Source organism: Staurois parvus, unplaced genomic scaffold (assembly GCF_062004578.1).
Source record: "Staurois parvus isolate SC_StPar_1 unplaced genomic scaffold, SC_StPar_1.0 ptg000087l, whole genome shotgun sequence".
NCBI classification, from domain to species: Eukaryota; Metazoa; Chordata; class Amphibia; order Anura; family Ranidae; genus Staurois; species Staurois parvus.
Genome location: NW_028317883.1, coordinates 9,487,335 through 9,511,698, shown reverse-complemented (window position 1 = coordinate 9,511,698; position 24,364 = coordinate 9,487,335). Strand labels below are relative to the sequence as shown.

The window sequence follows — 24,364 nt, the reverse complement described above, 5'->3', positions numbered from 1 at the left end:
AAAAAATGCTCCTTTTTTAAAGTGGAACTGCACTGTATCTAAGCACCGAAACAAAAAAAGCAAGGTAATTAATCTTAGTATTCAATGCAAACTCACCAATCCTTCCATGTCTCCATGATTTATTTTGCTGAAAAATCATTTTGAAAAACACCCCTTGGCATTTCTGGCAGTGGCCATCTTGATTAAGGGCAGATGATTCATGTAGCATTTATTTGGAATCCATCTGCCTTTAACTCAGGCATTGGCTAAGCTGAGAACCCTCCCTCTCTTTCTGAAGACTCCTGGGATGTATGACATAATTTTCCTAGGCATGGAAACCAGGAAGTAACTGAAGAAATGTAAAAAAAAACTTTAACACAAGTAAATGAGATCAGCATTCCTATCTATTTACTAATGCTAGCAGCATAAGGATTAAATATAGTTCATGTTGATTGAGAGAGTGAAGCTCCATTTTAACCCTGTAGAAATACTGTGAAATGACCTCAAGAGAGTTGTTCACACCAGACATCCTGCAAATGTGTCCTAGCTGAAGCAAGGGTACAGATTATTATTATTATAATACAGGATTTATATAGCGCCAACAGTTTGCTCAGCGCTTTACAATATAACAGGAGACAATACAGCAACAATACAGTTCAATACAAGAGGAATAGGAGGGCCCTGCTCCTTGGAGCTTACAATCTAGGAGGGAGGGGCTAGTGGTACAAAAGGTAGTACCTGTGGGGGATGGACTGCTAGGAAGAGTAGAAGATTCCATTATTATCTGAGGGCAGGATAGGCTTCCCAGAAGAGATAGGTTTTCAGAGATTGCCTAAAAGTGAGCAGAGTAGGCGATAGTCTGATAAATTGGGGCAGAGAGTTCCAGAGGATGGGGGAAGCTCTAGAGAAGTCCCGGAGACGAGCATGGGAGGAGGAGACAAGGGAGCTAAAGAGCAGGAGGTCGTGCAAGGAGCAGAGAGTATGGTTTGGGTGATATTTGGAGACAGATTGGTGATGTAATTTGGGGCAGAGTTATAAATGGCTTTATATGTTATTGTTAATGTTTTGAATTGTATCCATTGGGCAATGGGAAGCCAGTGGAGGGATTGGCAGAGAGGGGTGGCAAATACAGAACGGTTAGTAAGGTGGATGAGTCTGGCAGCAGCATTCATGATAGACTGAAGAGGTGATAGACTGAAGAGGGGATAGCCTGCGATTCGGTAGGCCAATGAGCAGGGAGTTACAATAGTCAAGGCGAGATATAACAAGGGAGTGTATAAGTTGCTTAGTGGTTTCCGAGGTTAAGAATGGGCGTATCTTGGAGATGTTGCGGAGGTGAAGTCTACAAGATTTGGACAGTGATTGGATTTGGGACTGAAAGGACAGATTGGAGTCTAAAATTACACCTAGCACCCTGGCATGAGGGGAGGGACTGATTATTGTGTTATTGATCTTGATGGAGAATTCAGGGGAGGGGGCACGGGCTGGGGGGAATACTAAGAGCTCAGTTTTGGAAAGATTGAGTTTGAGAAAGTGGAGTGACATCCAATTAATTTCATTTATTCCTCTGTAGTTTATGCAAGAGAAAAAAAAACATATTTCTTGCTGATAGAATCCTGTTTGGGAGGGTGAAGTTGATTTCCTGATGTCTCAAGTAAAGCATAAGGTATGCCTAATGCTAGAGAGGGGTAGATCCAGAGAGCCGCTTGATGGTATAGTCATAGGGACCATTCCATTTAAGTACAAACCATCTTTATCATATAGCTTGAACCCCAATAAAAAAAAAGTTTGTCCAGCGAGCTGGAAGCCCAAATGCTTTCCTTGTACTTAGCTTTGTAGTAGATTTGTATTTTTAAAGACATACAGTATATTTGAAATGTACTTTTAAAAATATTTTTCATATGTTTTGTAATGAAAACGCATTTCAACATGCAGGATATATATATATATATATATATATATATATACAACTGTGTTCAAAATAACAACAGTGTGTTGAAAAAAGTGAATACAGCTCAAAATCCTTCTAATAGCTTTTATTTCCATACACACAAATGCATTGGGAACACTACACATTCTATTCCAAATCAAAACATGAAGAAAAATATATCAAATTTGTGTTGTAACCTCTAAAAAAATTGAAGAAAAGTGAATATTAGACTGTTCAAAAAAATAGCAGTGTTTGTATTCTTTACAAACTCAAACATTCACTATATAAACTGAAAACTGTTTGAAGATTTTGCTTTCCTTTGAATCACTTAATTAATATTTAGTTGTAGTCGCACTGTTTCTGAGAACTGCTGTACATCTGTGTTGCATGGAGTCAACCAACGTCTGGCACCTGTGAACAGGTATTCCAGCCCAGGATGATTGGTCTACATTCCACAGTTCTTCTCTATTTCTTGGTTTTGCCTCAGAAACTGCATTTTTCATGTCACCCCACAAGTTTTCTATTGGATTAAGATCCGGGGATTGGTCTGGCCACTCCATAACGTCAATCTTGTTGGTCTGGAACCAAGATGTTGCACATTTACTGGTGTGTTTGGGGTCGTTGTCTTGTTAGAACACCCATTTCAAGAGCATTTCCTCTTCAGCATAAGACAGCATGACCTATTCAAGTATTTCGATGTATTCAAACTGATCCTTGATCCCCGGTATGCGATAAATAGGCCCAACACCGTAGTATGAGAAACATCCCCATATCATGATGCTTGCGCAACCATGCTTCACTGTCTTCACAGTGTACTGTGGCTTGAATTCAGTGTTTGGGGGTCGTCTGACGAACTGTCTCCGACCACTAGACCCAAAAAGAACAATCTTACTTTCATCAGTCCACAAAATGTTGCGCCATTTCTATTTAGGCCAGTCAATGTGCGATTTGGCAAATTGTAACCTCTTCAGCACGTCTTTTTTTCAACAGTGGGACTTTGCGGGGGCTTCTTGCAGATAGCTTGGCTTCACATAGGCGTCTTCTAATTATAACAGTACTCACAGGTAACTTTAGACCTACTTTGATCTTCCTGGAGCTGATTGTTGGCTGAGTCCTTGCCATTTTGACTATTCTTCTATCCATTCGAATGGTAGTTTTTCGCTTTCTTCCACGTCTTTCAGGTTTTGGTTGCCATTTTAAAGCATTTGTGATCATTTTAGCTGAGCAGCCTATCATTTTCTGTACTTCTTTATATGTTTTCCCCTCTCCAATCAACTTTTTAATCAAGGTACGCTGTTCTTCTGAACAATGTCTGGAACGACCCATTTTCCTCAGAATTTCAGAGAGAAATGCAATGTAACCAGCATGTACAACATTTGCTGCCTTCCTTCCTGAAATAAGGGCAATAATTGCCACCTGTTTTTCAAAGAATGAATGACCTCACTAATAGAACTCCACACTGCTATTATTTTGAACATTCCCCTTTCAATTAGTGATTCAATTTCACAGAATCAGCAGCATGCATGTCATGACTGTTGGGTTTGTTGGATTTCTATAACGCTACTACACCTGCTAGTAAATTATTTGCCATGTAGAAATATAATTTCTACCAAAAAAGTGATTGATCAGGTTAGTGATGTCTGACTGCTATTATTTTGAACACAACTGTATATATATTTATTTATTGAAATATATTTTGAAATATATTGAATATGTTCCAAATTGTAGCATTTCAAATATACTGTATGTCAAGAACATTTTTAAAATATATTTCAGATATATTTTTCTTCCATATGGGCTGATCCAGAATTACCACAAGAGCTTGATTTAAGTTATTGCAGCTAAAGGAGGTTCAACTAGCTATTAACCGCATGGGTTCACTTACTTTTTCCTTCAGCACTCTGAATGTTAATGGGTGTGTTCAATACAGACATAAGAAATAGTAAATTGTTTGTGTGTTATCAGTTTAAGTACACTGTGTTTGTCTTTTTTGTTGTGACTTAGATAAGAATCAGATTACATTTTATGGCAAATTTCTGTAGAAAACCAGTTAATTCCAAACGGTTTGCATACTTTTGTCGGAACAAATTGGATCATGTTTTTCTGGGGTTTTTTTTTGCCTTCTGGGTTTTTTTTTTTTTACACAACTTGATACATTTTATGATAGATTTTCCTAGTGCAGGCGTCACTAAATGGCAGAAGTGAAAGAGCTCAGGACTGAGAAATGTATGGGCTAGAGGCTGTGATGTGGGGGGGGGGCTGAGGACATTAAAATAGGGATGCGGAGGACAATAATGTGGGGGGCTAAGGACTGTGATGTGTGGGGGCTAAGGACATTAAAGTGGGGGGGGCTGAGAACTGTAATGTAGGGGGGATTGATGTCTAGGAAGTGTGAGAACACAACTGTGAAAGGGGTGGAGGGTGTGATGTAAAGGGGGAGCTGAGGGGATCTTGCTGTGAAAGGGGAGGGGACTGTGATGTGCAGTGGGCATTGAAGACACTGATGTATGAACAGTTTCAGATCTGTACATGTGCATTTGGTTCTCACATTGTGGGTAGGTCAGCAAAAGAGGATCAGAGAAAGAAGTCCCCAACCCTTTTTTCAAAATCACGCCACAGTAACACGCGTTTGCCGCACACGGAAATGCACCACATGTGCCTTCATGAGTTTCGGACCTCTGCTGGATGAAAATTTTACTTCCCGGACCTCTGTGAATTTTAATTCAATACCCCTGTCCTAGTGTATGACTTCAATTTCACAGCATGTAGTCCACTATCAGTTCAGTACAGACCTTGTGGCACACCAATACAGTATTAACATTACATTTTTCATTTTAACTTTGTGCATTAATGTACTTGGTAATTATAACCATACACAACATAAATGAATATTATTTTATTGTGTGAGCTACGTCAAAGTACAAAAGTTTGTATTGAAAATCAGTACTTTACAACATTATAAAGTACAAAATCAGGTTTTAATATTCAGATTTTAATATTAAAAAAGTGAACATTTATTGGGAGCAGGGGCGGACTGATCATTTGGGAACTCGGGCACTGTCCGAGGGCCCGGGGTCAGTAGGTGGCCCCATGAGATGCCCCTGGTACCTTTCATAGGCTTTTTTGGGTGTGATTTGAGTGTAGGTGAGGACACAGGGGCCCCGTGATCCCCTATTGCTCGGGGGCCCCATGAGTTGTCAGTCTGCCCCTGATTGGGAGTTTTGATAACGTTAAAAAAAATGTAAAATGTGCTTTTTAAGGGCAAATTAGTCCAACAGTATTCTACTCTTATACAAGAATAGATAGCCTAGCAAAGCCAATGTATCTTCCCTTAATACATGTTGAACGTGATTGCTGATTCACACATGTGGTTGAAGCTCAGGTTTCACAGCTAATTGATAAAGTAGTTGTTCAACTGTTCAGGGCAAGTTTAAAATCAGGTTCAGGTCAGGATTTTATTCTGTTCACAACTGATGACATGTGTGGTTTAGAAATGGTTCCCATACAAGTCAATAGTCTTTAATCCACACCTGAATCGGACTGCACTGCTCAGAAACTGGCATAACTCTTTTTCAATCCACACTTATGGTAAAAGGGAAAGGATTTTAAAAATAAAATTCTCAAAGAATTTTCCCACAATACCAAAATTTTACTACTACATGAGGAGTTGAAGATCAAGGTAACTATTCCTAGCTGAAGTTATTCATAAAAAATGCTAATACATAGATGTACAACCACTTCCTAATTCTGCCTGCTGACTGAATTTCTGAAAAGCCAGTGTTTCTCCTGCCTTAATGGGAAAAGAGAAAATCTCTCCCAAAAACAAAGTCAAGTTTTGTGTGGGTCAAAGCTGAAGATAGCTTATCTAAAAACATGAAAAAGAAAACATGTTAAGCACATCAATGGAGTTCTGGAAAAAACTTTGTATTTTCATATATTTTCATAAAAGTATAGTTATACTATTTTAATTCTGGAAATGATTAGTCTTTACTCTAAATAATACTAGAAACCACAGATTTTGGTTCTGTATTTACAGACCTTGGATTACTTAAATAAGCATAAGATAGCTGATGCATCAGTGTTTTCTTGACATGTTTGGTCACAAATAATTGTACTTTAGGAAGCCTGATAATCACAAAATCGTTTGACATTTGCATACATGCTTTAGCACGGAGCATCAGAGACAGATTTACCATTAGGACCAGTAGTCCTGCATCTATAGGTAGTAGAGAAAAAGAGAGGCTTTTCCATGTATATATTTTTCCCACTATATCACAAGTTGAAATATAGCATCTCTAATAAGCTAATTTTAACACTGTAACAATATTCTAGATCTAGTTAGGATCAGCAAAAAATGTTTTTATGTAAAAGAAGGTACCAAAGGTTGTGCCTTTTGCCAACAGGGATAAGTGGAACCCTAGGTTTCCTCCTTAGGTTGCTAGAGATTCCTTGAGCAGTGAGCAATGGTGAACTAATCTCTCACTTTCCCCATTCACCAATGCAATGGAGCAAATTTCCACAAACCACCAATGTATATGGTCACTTCTACACTGACCACTGATGTAAGGGGACACTTTTTTTCATTATAGGACTACTACTGACTATGTGGTTATATAGAGCAGAAGGTGGTAGAAAATTAGCTGCCCTGGGTGTCAAATACAGTAGGTAAACCACATTCTTTATTTACAATTTTCTACAACTTACTGATCATGCTAATGTACCATGAGTTGTAGGTTTAGTCATTAATATTAGGGGTTCCTCAAGCCCTGAAAGTTTTTTCAAGGGTGCCCCAGGTAAAAAGATTGAGAAAGGATGGTCAGCAGACTGCAGTGGCAGAAATCTAGCCCTGCTGAGCTCAGGATGTAGGATTTCAATGTGTTTCTGTACTTTGTATGATAAAAAATAACTAAAAACTAAATGAAAATGTCTAACCTAATCATTCCAGATTTGGTGTTCTGAGATGGTCTATTCTGGTTATTTGTGCCACATTCACTGCTCAAAAATAGAGCAAACCCGATGTCAATACACGTTTTTATATTAGTGGCTAGGTGTTAACCCTATTACAAAGTTTTTTAATATTTCAGATATTTATGTCTGCTGTTACGCATACTTTCTATAAGTGGCAAACAGTGTGGCTCAGGGTTCATGGGGTGTTCTTTCCTCTGGTACATTAGTTTCTTACAGTGATGACACCCACAGCAGGTGCAAAATGGAGGATATCTCTTCTATTATATAATTAGCCTGTACATCTGAATGACTGCTACTCTGAACTACAGCAGCCAGTATGGAAAGAAGAAAATCCTGATGGTATGCCATTGTAAATTTGTGGTCAAGCTTCTGCATGAAACTATGAGGTGATAGCCTTCACAACTAAAGTGGTGTTGCAGCAGTATAAACGGATGGGGAATGTAATAATTCTTATTACTAAAGATAGTGCTCAGATACTGGGAAAGCTGTGGTGATAATACATTACTGAGAAATGTTGGAAACAATACCCTGTTAGATAAAAATTGATGTTGAATTAAAACAGGATCTGCTTTCTCCTTTTAGATTCTCCTAAATGTGTTTATTAAGCAAGTATGAATACTAATAGCAACAGCATTGTTCTGTTAATGTTGTTTTCATAATCTAATCTTACATCCAGTTATGTGATCTAAAGGTATTATGATAACAAATTCTTGATGACTGAAGGAATAACACAGATTTCAGTAATTTCTTCGAATTTCGTATGGTCCCCATACTGTGTTTGTATCTTCCTTTGGCCAAGCAGAACTATCTTGCATGGGACTTGTTTCTGCAGAGTCCTCTTGAGAAAGATGATGAACCATCTTTGGGGCCAATTCATTGTTCACTGTCATAAATGGTGGGAAGGCATAGGAAGAGGTAGTCGGAAAGGTAGTAGAGTAGTGAACATCTTCTAAAGCATGCAATGAATAAGACTGAGTGCCCTGGGATGAGGAGGACCCTCTGCTTGCACTCCTGTAGTGTGTGGCTCCATTTTCAGATGAGATGCAACTTGTGGATGATGTTACAGTTTGTGAAGCATCTGTGCACAGTGCATCCAGCTGGTTAATTGAATCAGAAACAGTTGGCTCCCATGAGTCTCTCTGTGGAATAAAATACACACAATATTATCTATCTGTCCAAGTATCCGGTCCAAAAGTTTAAAAAGCATTCTTACACATTCATAAGGATAATTAGTTACAAGGAACAGTTGCAAGAAATTGCAAGCCACTTTAAAGTGGAGCTCCAGAATCCCCCCAAAAAATTAAAAGTCAGCAGCTACAAATACTGTAGCTGCTCACTCTTAATGCAAGAACACTTACCTGCCCAGGGATCCAGTGATGTTCTCACCCGAGCCCCTTTTTCAATCCACTTCGGGTGCAGGCGCAGCATCTTAAGTAAGGGAAACTGGCAGTGAAGCTTTGTGGCTTCACAGCAGGTTTCCTACTGCGCATGTACGAAATGCACCGTGCTTTGTGAATGGTCCCACAGTCTTCTGAGAACTGTGAATTGTCTCAGAAGGCTGTGGGGGAAGGAAGGTGGGCGAACTTCTGGCTCAGATCACTGTGGCGCATCTAACTGGAAGTGGGAGTGGGTACCTGTCAAAACCCCAAAAAAGTGCCAAATGTGGCAGTGGAAGGGGGAGGTTGGATGCAAACAAGCAGATCTTCCCCTTTTGGGTAAAGTTCAGTTTTAAAATTGAAACATAGCTACTTCAATTTTGCTATCCCTGGATTGACTCTCGTCCCTCCATCAACATGTTTATTCAAGTTTTAGATAAAATGGTTATCATCAAACAGATTATTTTACACCCAGTAACAGGGGTCAGTCTCTGTGCTTCTATAGTATATACAGTTCAGACAGATCATGGGTGGTGAGATGGGCTGTTAGGGTGCTGTTTATAGTTTCCAGGAAACATCACAGCACCCTACTTCAGTACTCTCTTAAGAGCCAAAAGTGGACTGACTCTCAGGTGAAGTTGCAAATATCAAAATTCCTTGGTGGGTGAATGTCTGTCTGGAGGAGTGGGTGCATGAAAGATCTGAAATCCAATGAATCAAGGGAGAGGGGTCTGGGACAGTAAGGTTGGGGAGGAAGGAGCTAGATGATACAGGATGTCCCCCAGTCTGGAAATAAGGCAGGCTCTAACTTGCTGCACCTTTTAATGCATGGTGTGAGAAGCTCACAGTGTAAGACTGAAGCTGAGGTGAGGCTGGAGTTCAGTGTTAAGTCAAAGAACCCGTTCCATAGGCACTGCAGATATATTATATATATATATATATATATATACACATATACATACAGTATAATCATTTAATACTTACGGTCCAATACAAGTGCTCTATATGCATATTACCATTGTGTTATGGCCGATGATGAAACCTTCAGACAGAATGACCCAAGGCTCCTAGGTAACCCTTCATCATAATTATATGCCCCAAAACACTTAGTAAATGTTAAACCTCTGAAATGGAAAATTAACAAAGCATATCTTTCTATAGTGTGTGCTTGTCTCAGTCCAAAGAGCCTTGCAGAACTCTTGCCACGCTCTGTATTCAACTCTGGTGTAAGGTAAATGAAGGACAGGCTTCAGCTCAAATTCCTGCCCATCGGTCGCACCCATTTTAGAGGGATGTGTCCAATGGACAGGGATTTGAGCATAAACCTATCATTCATGTATCTCTCACTAGGGTTGAGTGGAGTGTGTGGTGGTACCTGTATTCTATATTATATCTTGGAGCAAGGTGTGCTCTCTCTGTCAGCACCTGAATACAGAGTGTAAACCTGGGAGACCTACTGCAGGCTTGGAGCAGTGCCAGTCTGTTATGGTACTAGAGTGAATCTTGTCTAATCTCTCTCCTTCCTCTGCTATCTGGTTGAGCCCCCCTCCCCAGCACACAGTAGGATATGGACAGTTGTGCATGTTTTCCTATGAGACCATGTAGAGGAGGGCGTGCCCATTCCCTTCACTCATGTCTCAGATTACACTAAGTGCTTTGTTCTGTGCTGTACAGTGTGTGACATCAGATCCCTACTTCCTGCCTCCTGCAGCTTAGAATGCAGCTTAGTCTTTGATGTGCTTTAGAAAAGAGAGGGCTGCAGATAAACAGATACTGTATAGCTTATGGCAGGAGGATTTACTTAATCTTTGTGTATCACCCGAAGCTAGTCACTTCAAATAAACACATTATTCATGTCTGCCTCACCCAATTTTTTAATCTTCTCCTCTCTCCCCCACACAAATCATAATGTATTGTGTAAAATGATGAACTCAGAGTTGTTGAAAAATACCACAATGGTTAGTGGTACTGTTTTGTTGCCTCAGTTATATGCACATGAAAAACTGATTATTTGTATGTGCAGGTACCTGAAAAGGAAATAGGAAAGGAGCTTATAGAAGTGTAATGGGCATGTAGTTAGAAAAGAGACCATATAGACACATTCATTAGATATTGTAGCTCATGTCTCTAATTCATTTCCAAGCTCACAATGCTCATTTCTCCTGTTGAGCCCTCACTTCACTTTCTTCAAGCAAAATCTGGAAAGAATACTTGACTTTTTCTTGGTGTGTTGGATGCCTGCATCCCCTACTGTGGTTCATGCTGCTGGTGGCTACATTATTAAAGGTCAAAGTAATAATCTAGGGGCCAGTGGGAAAAATCACAGCACACAATGTGGGAACAGGCATACAACACACTTGGAAGTATAAAAACCTGTAATGGCCTGTTGGGTTCTGTTGCAAAGCAATGTGATCCGTTCCCCACTGGAGAGGTGAGTATTGACAATTTTCTTTTGCAGAAAACCCTTTTGAATTCTTTTTTGAGTTGTTTTAAGGCCCTTTTCAAACGGACTGATCAATTGGGTCTGCCTGTCAGTTTTTTAGGCCGACTCAATTGGACCATCCTTTATGGAGCAGTGGATGTAAACTGACTTGTATCTGTTTACACCTACCTACATCCAATCCAATCCACCAAAAACAGACAAATGGAGATCTGTTCCCCATCTGACAAGCGGATCAGATGTCAGTCAGGTACAGGGGCGGACTGACATCTCATGGGGCCCCCAGGCAGTAAGAGATAATGGGGCCCCCTGTCCTCCAGCCTACACTCAAGCCACACAACACCCTACCTACATATTGCAGCTCAGCTGCATAGAAGGGGCATTTAAATATTTACTGCAACAAAGTCTGCATGAATGTTCCCGGCTTCTTTCCGTAGAAGCCACTGGACACTTCCAGGTTTAAATATGGTATGGCTGCCATGTGGGGGAAGTGAAAGAGAGAGGGGAGTGAGAGGATGAAAAAGAGGAGGGGTGAGAGAGAGAGAGAGAGAGAGAGAGAGAGGAAAGGATGAGAAAGGAGGGGTGTGTTTTAAATTGCTCTAAAAATTGGTCATGGATTGAAAGGGGTGTGGTTAAATAGTGCCTGAGAGGACTTATATAGTGCAGAATGAGGTAATGTTAAACAGGGAATGTACAGTGTGGAGTGTATGACAGTGGGTAGTATGTACAGGGAGAGGAGTGCGGAGTGTATGGCTGTGGGTAGTATGTGTAGGATGGTGTCAGCAGGTGGTGTCAGTAGTTCTTCATTTTTATTAGTATTATGATTTTTTTTTTTTACAATTTTATGATTTTTTTTTTTTTACAAATTAATGTTTTATTATTTTTAGCATTTTTTTTTCAAAATGCTTTTGGGTGGCCAGTGGATGGTGTCAGTAGAGCAATGGTGTGGTGTCAGAATTTTTATTATCTAATTTTTAATTATTTTTACAATTTATTTCTGTATTATTTTTTTCACAATGATTTTGTGGAGGCAGTGGACAGTGTCAGTAGGGAGTTAACAGGGAACACTACTATATTTTGGGCTGTCATTATATTGGGATGAATAAACAGAACCTGCACCCCCTTTTATCGGAAGGAAGGGAATGGATGGAGGGAAGGAAGGAAGAAAGAAAAGGGAGGGAGGGAGGGAATGGATGGAGGAAGGAAGAGGAGGGAAGGATGGGAGGAAAGAATGAAGGGAGGGGATGGAGGAAGGAAGGGAAGGAAGAAAAGGGAGGGAGGGAATGGATGGAGGAAGGAAGGTATGAAGGAAAGAATTAAAATGGATGGAGGAAGGAATGAAGAAAAAGGAAGGGGAGGGAGGAAAGGAAGAAAGGGGAAGGGAAGGAGGGAGGAAGGAAGGAATAAAAAGGGAGAGAGGGAATGGATGAAGAAAGAGGAGGGAAGGGAGGAGGGGTGGGAGGAAAGAATGAAAGGAGGGGATGGAGGAAGGAAGGGAAAGAAGAAAAGGGACGGAGGGACGGAATGGATGGATGAAGGAAGGAAAGAAAATGGATGGAGGAAAGAATGAAGGAAAAGGAGGGAAAGGAGGAAGTTAGGGAGGGAATGGATGGAGGAAGAAAGGGGAGGGAAGGAAGAAAGGGAAGGTGAGGAAGGAAAGGAAGGAAGGAGGAAGAAAGGAAGGGGAGGAAGGGGAGGAAGGGAAGGAAGGGAAAGGGAGGGGAGGAAGGGAAAGGGAGGAAGGGAGGAAGGGAGGAAGGAAGGAAGGAAGGAAGGAAGGAAGGAAGGAAGGGAAGGGAAGGGAGAGAGGGAATGGATGGAGGAAGGAAGAAAAGAAAATGGATGCAGGATGGAAGGAAGGAAGGAAGGACAGAAGGAAGGACGGGGAGGGAGGAAAAGAAGAAAGGGGAAGGGAGGAAGGAAGGAATAAAAATGGAGAGAGGGAATGGATGAAGAAAGAGGAGGTAAGGAAGGAGGGGTGGGAGGAAAGAATGAAGGGAGGGGATGGAGGAAGGAAGGAAGGGAAAGAAAAAAGGGGAGGAAGGAAGGAAGGAAGGAAGGAAGGAAGGAAGGGGAGGAAGGAGGGGAATGAAGGGGAGTAAGGAGGGGAAGGAAGGGAAGGAATTGAAGGAAGGAAGGAAGGAAGGAAGGAAGGAATGAAGGAAAGGTAAGGAAGAGGGAAGGGGGAGAGAGAGGAAGGAAGGGGAGGGAAGGAAGAGGGAAGGGAAGGAGGAGAGGGAGGAAGGAAGGAAGGAAGGAAGGAAGGAAGGAAGGAAGGAAGAAAAGGGAGGGAATGGATGGAGGAAGAAAGAAAATGGATGAATGAAGGAAGGGGAGGGAAGGAAAAAAGGAAGGAAGGAAATGAAAGGAAGGGAGGGAGGGAGGGAGGAAAGAATGAAGAGAGGGGATGGAGGAAGGAAGAAAAGAGAAGGAATGGATGGAGACTGCCTCCTCCTCTGCTCCCCACACTGTCACTGGACAGTGATCCTCTCACGGGCCCCCTTCTGACCCCGGGCCCTCGGGCAATGCACCTAAAGTTAATACTGTACTTTATTAAAGCACCTTTTGATTTTATGACATCATTCAGTCTTTTGGGGTAGGAGTCTATCAGCATGGCACATTTTGCCTTGGGAATCTTTTCCCACTCTTCCTTGCAAAAGTGCTCCAAATCTGTCAGACTGTGAGGGCATCTCTTATTACAGTCCTCTTCAGGTTACCCCACAGATTTTCAATTGGATTCAGGTTCAGGCTCTGGCATGGTCATTCCAAAAATGTTGATCTTCTCTGGCAACGCCATTTTTTTTGTTGATTTGGAGGTATGCTTTGGGTCTTTGTTAGGCCAGAAAAGTGAAATTCTTCTTCACATTCAGCATTTTAGCAGAGGTCTGAAGGTTTTGTGCCTAAACTGACTTATATTTTGAACTCCCTTCACCTTGACTAAAACTTTGGAAAAAAAATAGCCCCAAAGCATAATGTTGCCAACACCATGCTTCACTATGAGTATGGTGAGTTTTTTTGGTATTGCGCAGTGTTGGTTTTGTGCCAAACATACTTTTTGGAATAATGGATAAAACACTGAATCTTGGTCTCATCAGATCATAACACATTTTCCCAAGTCTTTGCAAAATGTAAGCAGGCTTGGATGTTTTTCTTAAAAAGAACAGCCTTCTCTACCCCACAGACCATACATATGAAGAATATGGGAGGTTGTTGTCACATGTACTACACAACCAATACTTGCCAGAAACTCCTGCAGGTTCTTTAATGTTGCTTAAGGTCAATTGGTAGCCTCCCAAACAAGTTTTCTTAATTTTTTAAATCAATTTTGGAGGAACATCCAATTCTTGGTAATGTCACTGTTGTGCCATATTTTCTCCACTTGTTGATGATCATCTTCACTGTGTCTCATGGTATATCTAATGCCTTGGAAAACTTAGTACCGTCTCCTGACTGATACCTTCTATCAGTATGATCCATTCAATGCTTTCTAAGCTTTGTGGAACATGGATTTTGATGTAAAGCCCTACACACACGGGCCAATCTCTTGGCCGGTTTCTGTCAAACAAGCTTGCTGGAAAACATGCAGCTGATTGGCATCCGATCAGAGCTCTCAGCCAATGGCTGCAAGCACTGACTGGTGTGTTCAGGGGGGAGGGAGTTGGGTAGCACTGCAACGTTACTACAGCAACTTCCTGGTAAGCTCTTCAGTACGAACTTGCCGTGGGTATCAGGCTTAAGAGGCAACTGAGTAAGTGGAAGAAAAAACCTACTAGAACAGCCAAACTTTATTTATTTCATGATTGATGGCTGGTGTGTACTGATTACTATTCAACATCAGTTTGAATGTGATTGGTTCATTCTGAGCACAGCCACATCCCTAATTATAGGAGGGTGTGTACATCTATGCAACCACATTATTTTATTTGTATTTTTTTTCTACACTAAATAACAATTATCATTTGTTTTTAATTGAATGTACAGATTGTAGGTCACATTAAAAAAGAGTGTGTATAGACTCTTTATACAGTATATACTGTATCCCCTTCACAACACAGTTTTTTCTTTCAGATAATATACTATTCCATTCAACAATAAATGTCTTCTTCTCGTGAATCTTTCAGTTTTTAATATGCAAATAGTGTTGCAGGACACTTCAAAGTTACATAGTTACATAGTTAGTCTGGCTAAAAAAAGAAGTCCATCCAGTTCAACCATTAAAAAAAATGTTATAATCCTATACCCACAGTTGATCCAGAGGAAGGCAGAAAAACCAAGCAAAGCCTGATACAGTTTTCTTCTGCAGGGAAAAAAATTCCTTCCTGATCCCATGAGAAGCAATCGGATATTCTCTGGATCAACTTTACCTATAAATGTTAGTATCCAGTTATATTCTGTGTATCTAAGAAAGAGTCCAGACCTTTTTTAAAGCCATAAACTGAGCTGGCCAACTCTTGAGAGAGTGTATTCCACATTTTCACAGCTCTCACTGTGAAGGAACCTTTCCGTGTTTGGAGATTGAATTTCTTTTCCTCCAGACGTAGAGTGCCCCCTTGTCCTCTGTGATGACCTCAGGGTGAATATCTCTACACTGAGTTCACTATATGAACCACTGATGTATTTATACATGTTGATCATATCCCCCCTTAATCTCCTCTTCTCAAGAGGGAATAAATTCAGTTCCTCTAATCTTTCCTCATAGCTGAGCTCCTCCATGCCTCTTATTAGTTTGGTTGCCTTTCTCTGTACTTTCTCCAGTTACCCAATGTTCTTTTTGTAAATTGGTGCCCAAAATTGAACTGCATATTCCAGATGAGGTCTTACAAATGATTTGTACAGGGGTAATATGATATCTCTCTCTCTGGAGTCTATACCTCTTTTAATACAAGAGAGGATTTTGCTCACTTTAGAAACCACAGCTTGGCATTGCATGCCATTATTAGCTTGTGATCTACCAGAACTCCCAGATCCTTCTCCACCATTGATTCCCCCAGTCGTACCCCCTCCTCTAGTATATATGATGCATGCATATTTTTAGCCCCCAGTGCATAACCTTACATTTATTAACATTAGTTGCCCAATTAAACAGTGCATTGAGATCTGCTTGTAAATTGGAGACATCCTGTACGGACGTTATTCCATTGCACAGCTTGGTGTCTTCTGCAAAGACTGAAATGGTATATTTAATCTCAGACCCTATAATGGAAATAAATGTATTAAAAAGTAAGGAGCTGAGTCTCCACCTCCTCATTAGCATTGGGAGGCCTATAACAAACTCCAATGATTACCTTTGTAGTACGCACCCCCATGTGCAGTTCCACCCATAATACTTCAGCCTCATCACACTCTCCATCAACCAGGTCCTCTTTCACACTCTCTCTGAGGTCACTTTTCACTTAGAGACAGACACCACCACCTTTCCTATTTACCCTGTCTTTCCAAAAGTTATAAGTAGTGATATCCCTGTGCCATCTACTATTTATGGATAAAACCTTACCCTGTTTAATTACACCTCTATTATGAAAAGGGTTGTATTCTCTGGGCCTAATCCTTTTTCAGGTGTAGCTTACACTTTCCTTATTATTCAAACTTCTCCAGTGAATCGCTATGTACATACCTTTTCTTGCACATTGGAACAAAGGGGTTGCTGTATTTTTTTTTTTTTTTATTGTGGTGTTTAATAGTGCAACTTGTGATTTTTTTATTGTATCTGTATCAAAGTTTTTATTTTGATATTATTGAAGTGCTGTAGCTGGGGGAGGGGGTGGACACTACATTTAGAGAGCTCAGAAAGTATTATTATTTATGGAGTCACTTTAATTTAGTAGTGGTAGAGTAGTATAATTGAGAATTACTTACTAACAAATAATGTGATGGGTCACCAGAGAAATGAGGTAGCAGAGGTGGTAGCGATGAAGCACTGAACAGAGAGCTGCCAGCAGATGTTACTGATGTACTCCTGTAGTCACCTATAGAGTCAGAGAAATAAGGCTCCAGCAGGGATGGGTAGCTTTGAATGGTTGCTGAATCACAACCTATTGACTTTGACCCCAGAGATGAAGAGTAGATGTCATTTGAGTATTGCTTGGCACCATGGAACTCAGATTCAGGAAGGAAAGATCTTCGGACACTGTAATACCCAGACAGCACAGGTGAGCCTGGTAGAATAAATATAATAAATTAGAGATGGTTACATTTTGTATTGTAAAATAAAATACAGTTGAAATAAAATATACTGTAAAATGCAGAGAGGATTTGTATTTTGCTTTTGTCAGAAGAGATCCTGTTAAATTTTATTTATATATACATGTGGGTGAAATGTTATTAAACCCCTTCCTGCACAGGCCAATTTTCAGCACTGTTGAACTTTGAATTACAATTGCCTGGTCATGCAACGTTGTACCTGTAGTACATTTTTTTAATTTTTTTCACACAAATAGAGCTTTCTTTTAGTGGTATTTAATCTTAGTTACACAGTTAGTCTGGTATAAAAAAGACACAAGTCCACCTAGTTCAAAATTAGAAGCAATGGCTTTAAAATAACAGAGCTCAATTCTTTTAGGACACGTGTTTGTATGCCATCTGATCCAGGTGCTTTATTCACTTTTGCTCTGTATAAATATTTCTGGACCATATAAATTTTGAGCCATTGTGTCAATATCATCCCCATTATGGACATGAGCTCCCCCATGCTCCTTTGTATACACAGAGCGGAAGAAGATATTTAATAAATTTGCCTTCTCTCTGTTCCTAGTCACCCACTCTAGATTATTTTTTAAAGGGCCTACATGCTCAGATCTGAGCTTTTTATTATTAATATATTTGAAGATTTTTTTTGTCCTACTTATCGTTTACAGTCTTTTGTTAATTTTGAATTTTCGGGTCCTTGCTTTCCTTTTTACATATTCTATTAAATTCTTTGTAACAGTTAAACAATGATAGTGTTCCTTAATTTTTATATTTTTTTAATGCTCTTTTCCTCTTTTTCAACTTTGGCTACACAGGTTTTATTTTTAACTTTTAAATGTATTGCCCATAAGAATATATATTGCAGTGTGTGTCCGGAACATGTCCGGGATGCTGCAGCTTAACTGGCTGCACATCGGGTGGGGGGACTACGATCAATTGGTAGCTGACTTGCGGTCTGCCTTCCTCATGCTTAAACTGGCTCTCCCTGCTTGCACACTGCTGCCAGACTCTCCGTGTGTCAGAGCAGGAGTATCAGGCAGCCATCATCCTCCAGGCTCAGGCCACGCCCTCACATATTCTGTTATATTCTTTGTAATATTTAAACAATGATAGTGTTCCTTCATTTTTATATTTGTTAAAAGCTCTTTTTTTATTTTTTAACTTTGGCCACACAGGTTTTATTTTAAGCCTTTAATACGTATTGTTCATAGGAATATATTTTGCACTGTGTTTGCATATAGTCTTTTTGAAGAATTCCCATTTCTGTGTTGTGTTCTTCAATGCCAATATTCCTTCCCAGTCTAAGTCTTTGGAGAGCAGCCCTCATCCTTGGAAAATTTGCTCTCTTAAAATTTGAATATTATTATCTTTCCAGTATGTGCTTGTTGTTTACAGCTAACATTAAAAAAAATTATGTTATGGTCACTGTTACCCAGATGTTCTTGTATATGAACATGAGTAATAAACTCTGCATAGTTTGAAATTTCCAGGTCCAGCAGAGCATCATTATTAGTTGGGGCCTCTATGAACTGTACTATAAAATTGTCTTGTAGTAGGTTTATAAATTTTTGTCCTTTAACTGTTCCTGCTGTGCCTTTACTCCAGTCAATTTCTGGGTAATTAAAATCCCACATTATCATAACTGTGCCAGCCTTTGCAGCCCTTTACGAGCTGTGCAAGGAGCTGAGTCTCCACCTCCTCATTAACACTGGGAGGCCTATAACAAACTCCAATGATTACCTTTTATAGTACCCACACCCATGTGCAGTTCCACCCATAATGCTTCAGCCTCATCAGACTCTCCATAAACTAGGTCCTCTTTCACACTCGCTTTGAAATCACTTCTCACATTGTCAAAATTGTAGCATTTCAAATATATGTCAATATATTTGATAAGAATATTTTTAAAATATATTTCAAATATATTTTTCTTCCATGTGAGAATCTAATTGTCTCTCCCCCCTTAATCTTAGTTTACATATTCCTCCAACCTTCCCATAAACCTCTCCCACAGCACAGCAGACCCCCTTCCATTTAGGCACAAACCATATCTAGCATATAGGTTGCACCCCAATGAAAAGTCAGCCCAGTGCTCTAGAACCCAAATCCTTACACCCTCTTACACCAGGTCTTTAGCCATGCCTTCAGTTCTCTGATCTCCCCCTGTCTTTCCTGTGTTGGCTCAGGGAATATTTAAGAGAATATCACCTTGGAGGTCCTTCCCTTCAACTTGCAGCCTAGTTCTTTAAATTGATTCTTAAGGAGCCTCCACCTTCCATGAATTCTGTCATTGGTTCCAACATGGACCAAGATAGCTGGGTCATGCCCAGCCAATCCCAGTAATACATCAACCTGGTCCACCGCATGCTGAACCCTGGCACCAGGGAAACAGCAAAGCATTCTGTTAAAGCGATCCTGGTGTAAAATTATTCAGTCCTTAGAATTATAGAATCCCCCATTACCACCAATCTTCCTGCATTACCCTCACCACCTGTACTATATGGGCTGCTCTCTGTTAGGGATAGTAGTAACATCTAGGGCAGCCAGCTCTGAGCTTGCCACCCCCACATCTTCACCCGACTTGGCAAATCTGTTAAATGGATCAAACTCAGGGCTACTCAATCACACACGTCAACTTCCTAGACACCACAGTATACATCAGGGATGATACGCTTCACACCTCAATATATAGGAAACCCACTGACAGATGCAACTACCTCCACAGTTCTAGCTTCTCCCCCGAACACACGAAACGTGCCATCATACACAGTCAGGCCATTAGATACCACCGAATATGTTCTGACCCAAGAGACAGAGAAAAATCTCAGGACACTAGCATATTCCTTCCATAAGAAAGGTTACAAGGACAAAACTATCAACACCAGCATAAACACAGCCTTCAGAACACGAAGGGAAAACCTACTTCAGTACAAAGAGAAAAAAACAAACAACCGTGTACCTCTAGTAACCACATACAACCCAGCACTAGAAGGGATAAGAAAAATAATCAAAGATTTACAACCCATCATAGCAGAGGATGGAACTCTCAAAAAAATATTCCAGCAATCACCAATACTGGCCTTCAGACAACCCCCCAACCTCAGAAATAAACTAATCAGTAGGAAACTTCCTTCTGATTATGATGTCACAAATAATGGAAGCAAACCCTGCAATAAGAAACGCTGCAAACTGTGCAACCAAATCAATCCATCAAAAAGTGTCCGACACTCAAAAGGGATCTTCAATATCTCCGGATCATACAGCTGCACCTCCAGTAATGTTGTGTACCTTATCCAGTGCAGAAAATGCAGCAAAGGATCTTATGTTGGCGAAACAGGACAGAAGTTGCAAACAAGGATGAATTTGTACAGACATACCATCAAGGAACATAAAGAAGATGACTTTTGCACACCTGTTTCACACAACCAGACCACACAATGGAAGACCTCAGTATTTTAGTTCTTAAAGGAAATTTCAAATCCATTCAGGAAAGAAAAACTTTTGAACTAAGAATGATAATTCTATTTGACACAAGAGATAACGGCCTGAATTTGGACATGGGATTCCTCAACCATTATCCAACAGTTTTATGACTATCACCTCAAGCATGACTGCCTCTGTGAGTGTTGTCTCCCCCCCCCCCCCGACTTAGCTTTTGCTGTATCTTATCTCTGTTTTTTTTTCCCATCCCCTACATCTCTTCCAACATTCTGCTAAATCTTTGTTTCAGTACTGCTTAGACATGAAGAAGGGGACATTCCCCGAAAGCTTGTCCTCAAAATTGTATATTAGTGCACATAAAAAAAGTATCACAGACAGTATTCAATTGTTCCTGTTGCAGCCATTGAGAAATACTGTGAGAGCTGTGATTCGTCACAGTTTGTCACATGGTACAAAACTGTTGTGAATAGCTTTGTACCATGTGACCCCTGTGATCATTCACAGATTTCACAAGTAGTAAACAATGGAAGTGAAATGACATCTTGCTTACTACTATTCATGTGATCACTGATTGGCCAATCAGTGATCACATGAATCGGGACCTCACACAGAGGTCCCGTACACCGATTGGTGTTCCTCTGTGCTGCGCGCTACCAGGGAGAGCACGCACGCAATGGATGCGGGGGGATGTTTAGAAACCTTCACCTGCTCCGGCAGTGCTCCCGTCCGGCCGTTTATGTACATGGACTGGACGGGAAGTGGTTAAGCAAAACATTGAAAATGCAAAATTCTCCTAACCATAAAAGTGAACAGAGATTCCCTTCATCTTTACTAGACCATTATCCTATATGAGGGTCTGATATAGATGTTAATGAGGGGGCCCTATACAAAAAGGTGTGGGGTGCTCCCTAAAAAACAAATTGCAGACCCTTAGGGCCAGTTAACACCACATGCAGTCCAGAGGTTTTTTTTCTACATCAGAAACGCATTCATAGTAGGTTACATGGTTTTCAATGGCAAAGTTCACACCAGTGCGGTCAGTTCCAGTGCTTCCCAGTTCCAGAAAAAGAAGTAGAACATTTTTTCTGCACTCAACTGTACTGGAATGCAGTATAACGCATCAAAAATGCACCAAAAATGCACCATAATGAGCATGTCCTTATTAAAGTGGAGTTCCACCCAAAAGGGGAAGTTCCGCTTTAAAGAATGGTCCCCCACTCCCCACTAAGGATTGGCACCTTTGGGGAGCGGGTACCCGAAATTGACAGGTACCCGCTCCCACTTCTGCTGCGATTGCCTAGGCGATCAGAAGCAGATGTTGTCCTTCTACCCTCCCTCCCCATAGTCTTGTGGGACATGTGACAGGTCTCAGAAGATGACAGGACCATTCAGAAAGTGCATGCGCAGTGGGCACCCTGCTGTGAAGCCGCAAGCTGTCACAGCCGGGTGCCCACACTGAAGATGCCGGTACCTGGAATACAGGACAGCCGGTGAAACGGGCTGCAGCGGGGGCACAGCGGGATCGTGGGACAAGTGAGTGGCCGTTTTTTAAAAGTCAGCAGCTACAGTTTTTGTACTTTTTTACAGAGTGAGTGGAACTAAGTTGAAGAACAGGAAGAAGAAAAAAAATGAACCGGAACGCATAAAAAATGCAATGTAACACATCAAAAACACGTAAAAACTGTGCATACCGAAAAGCACCTGGAACGCATCCGGACTGCGTTTCTATGGTGTGAACTTATTCTTGATTAAAGCCTGGTATGTGTATTATGAGTTCTAAGAAATGGCAATGAAATGCATCACATATTGTAGCATGCATTAACATTTGTTGCAGTAACCTAGATTTTTTCGTGCCTTACCTCAATGCAATATTAACTCTTAGGATTCGGGAAGACATGCCTAGAGCTCAGAGGAGGCTTGTGTTAGTGGTCAAATGCAGCATGCTTTTAGGTGTATTCTGATCACATTTGAAATCATTTTGTAATGGTTCTGAGATCATCAGAATAAATTGATAGGTGCATTTGACCTCCTAAGCTGCTTTAAAAGGGGGCAGACTTAATGAACCACTTGGTCTTTTTCAGATGAGACTCTTTCATGTTTCTAATTAAGTGTTCTTGCATGGCAAGACCATTTCCTGTTATTTCACATATATTTTCTTAATATTGTAGCCAAATTTACCACCCTAACTCCTCCCACAGTTTTTACACTACATAGACAGTAATATACTGAAACGTGCGGATCGTTCCCGATTGGTGTGCTATTACTTTGTGTAACATTTCACTGAATGGTTCACAAAATATCAGCGTTTTTGTGGTGAAATTGGTCCCCTAAGAATGAATGGCGGAATTTTCAAAACTAGAGTGGGAGCTGACAAAAGCTAGAGTGTGAGCTGAAAAATCAGGACATGATTTCTAAACTGCCACCACTCCCTCATTTTCAACCTCACCTACACAAATCTTATATCAAAATGTTCAGCTATCCCTGCTGCCACTAAAAATGTCCACGGCTAAGCCATAGTCCTGATTGTTTTCACAATATGACAATTTGTTTGCAACTCATGCCGCCCATTGACATTCATTGAAACTCCACTCTAGCCACCTGAAATTTGAAGGGCAATTTCTAAACTGTGACTGTGCCTTCATTTTTAATATTTCAGAGACATACTATGCATCAAAATGTAGGTCTGGGTCTTTTGATTCTCACAATATAAAGCTCTTCAGTGTAGGAATTATAATATTTAAACTACAGCTGTTTGAAGATGGCAACTGCTAGTGAAGTGAGCAAGTTGGAGCAGTTTGTTTTTAACCGTTCTTCTCTGCCCTTGCTGTAGAGTGAGTTGCCATAGGAACCCAGGTGTGTGAGCAGGCAGCATAGTGGAGGCAAGAACACTTCACACAATTTCCCCAGAAATTGTAGCTTTTCTAGTTCTATATGTAATATAAATATATTTGAGCAGCCCAATGCCTATCTCTATTCACTTCTATAAATGACAGTTCAGAGAACTACATGTGCTAGTTAATAGTGACCTGCAATGATCCTCACTAGTGAAACATGTATCTCACACTGGGAACGTAGCATGTGTGATATCTGAGATCATTGAAAGGGTGAGGTACATGTAGATTCATGGCTATGAGTAGACAATGTAGCTCATACTTGAAGTAGTTTTTTTTTACCTTCATGCATTCTATACATGAAGGTAAAAAACCTTCTCTGTGCAGCATCCCCCCCCCCCAATATTCACCTAAGCCCTCTCTCGATCTAGAGATGTCCACTGGGGTCTTGGCTATCCCAGGACTTCCTCTCCTTAATGGCTGAGACAGCAGAGGAGGAGCCATTGGCTCTCGCTGCTGTCAATCATAGCCAGTGAGCCAATAAGAAGAGAGATGGGGTGGGGCCAAACCATGTCTCCATGTGTGAATGGAAAAACAGATCAGCAGCTGGGGAGTGAGCACGCTCGGGTGCTCCCAAAGCAAGCTGTTTGCTATGGGGGCACCCAACAGGAGGGAGAGACCAGGAGAGCTGGAGACGACCAGAGAAGAGGAGGATCTGGGCTGCTCTGTGCAAAACCACTGCACACAGCAGGTAAGCATAGACATGTTTTTTTTTTTTAATTAAGCCTTTAGAATCACTCTAATTCTGGGAAGTTCAATAACCAAATTAGTAATGACCTTTGTCTGCCATCCCTTAAAAGAAACAATGTGTGTGTGTTGACTATGTTGTTATCTATTCAAATTTATCAATTTCCAAGGCAGTAAGCTTGATGCAGAGTCATAAAAAGTTTACAATCATCTGTGTACACATACATAGACCTAAATGGTTGAGCAACATTTTAGTTATATCAGGGAGCATTTGTAAGACACACCATAACCATAACAATTAAAATTAAGATTTAAAAGCATTTATTTGTTAGAATGTCCCTGATGAAATCACGTGGGGTGTGTCGTAATGCATGGGAGGAGCCAGGTGACGCTGAGACTGCAGGAGAGCTGGACCATGGTTGCACAGCAGTGATTTAAAGGAATATTTTACTATTTTACTCTATAA

The 24,364-nt window shown here is 40.7% G+C and overlaps 1 protein-coding gene across 1 annotated transcript in view; it reads right to left on the bottom strand.

The window, feature by feature from the left end:
* Nucleotides 1-4,790: 4,790 nt before the first annotated feature.
* POU2AF2 (POU class 2 homeobox associating factor 2) overlaps nucleotides 4,791-24,364 on the bottom strand; it is a 235,733-nt gene continuing 216,159 nt past the window's right edge. Inside the window, exons 4-5 of the mRNA XM_089670169.1 lie at nucleotides 16,550-16,848; nucleotides 4,791-8,016 (exon numbers count right to left, since the gene is read on the bottom strand). Of these exons, the coding sequence (XP_089526295.1) occupies nucleotides 7,615-8,016; nucleotides 16,550-16,848 (701 nt within the window). The 3' untranslated portion in view covers nucleotides 4,791-7,614. The remainder of the gene's footprint in view (nucleotides 8,017-16,549; nucleotides 16,849-24,364) is intronic.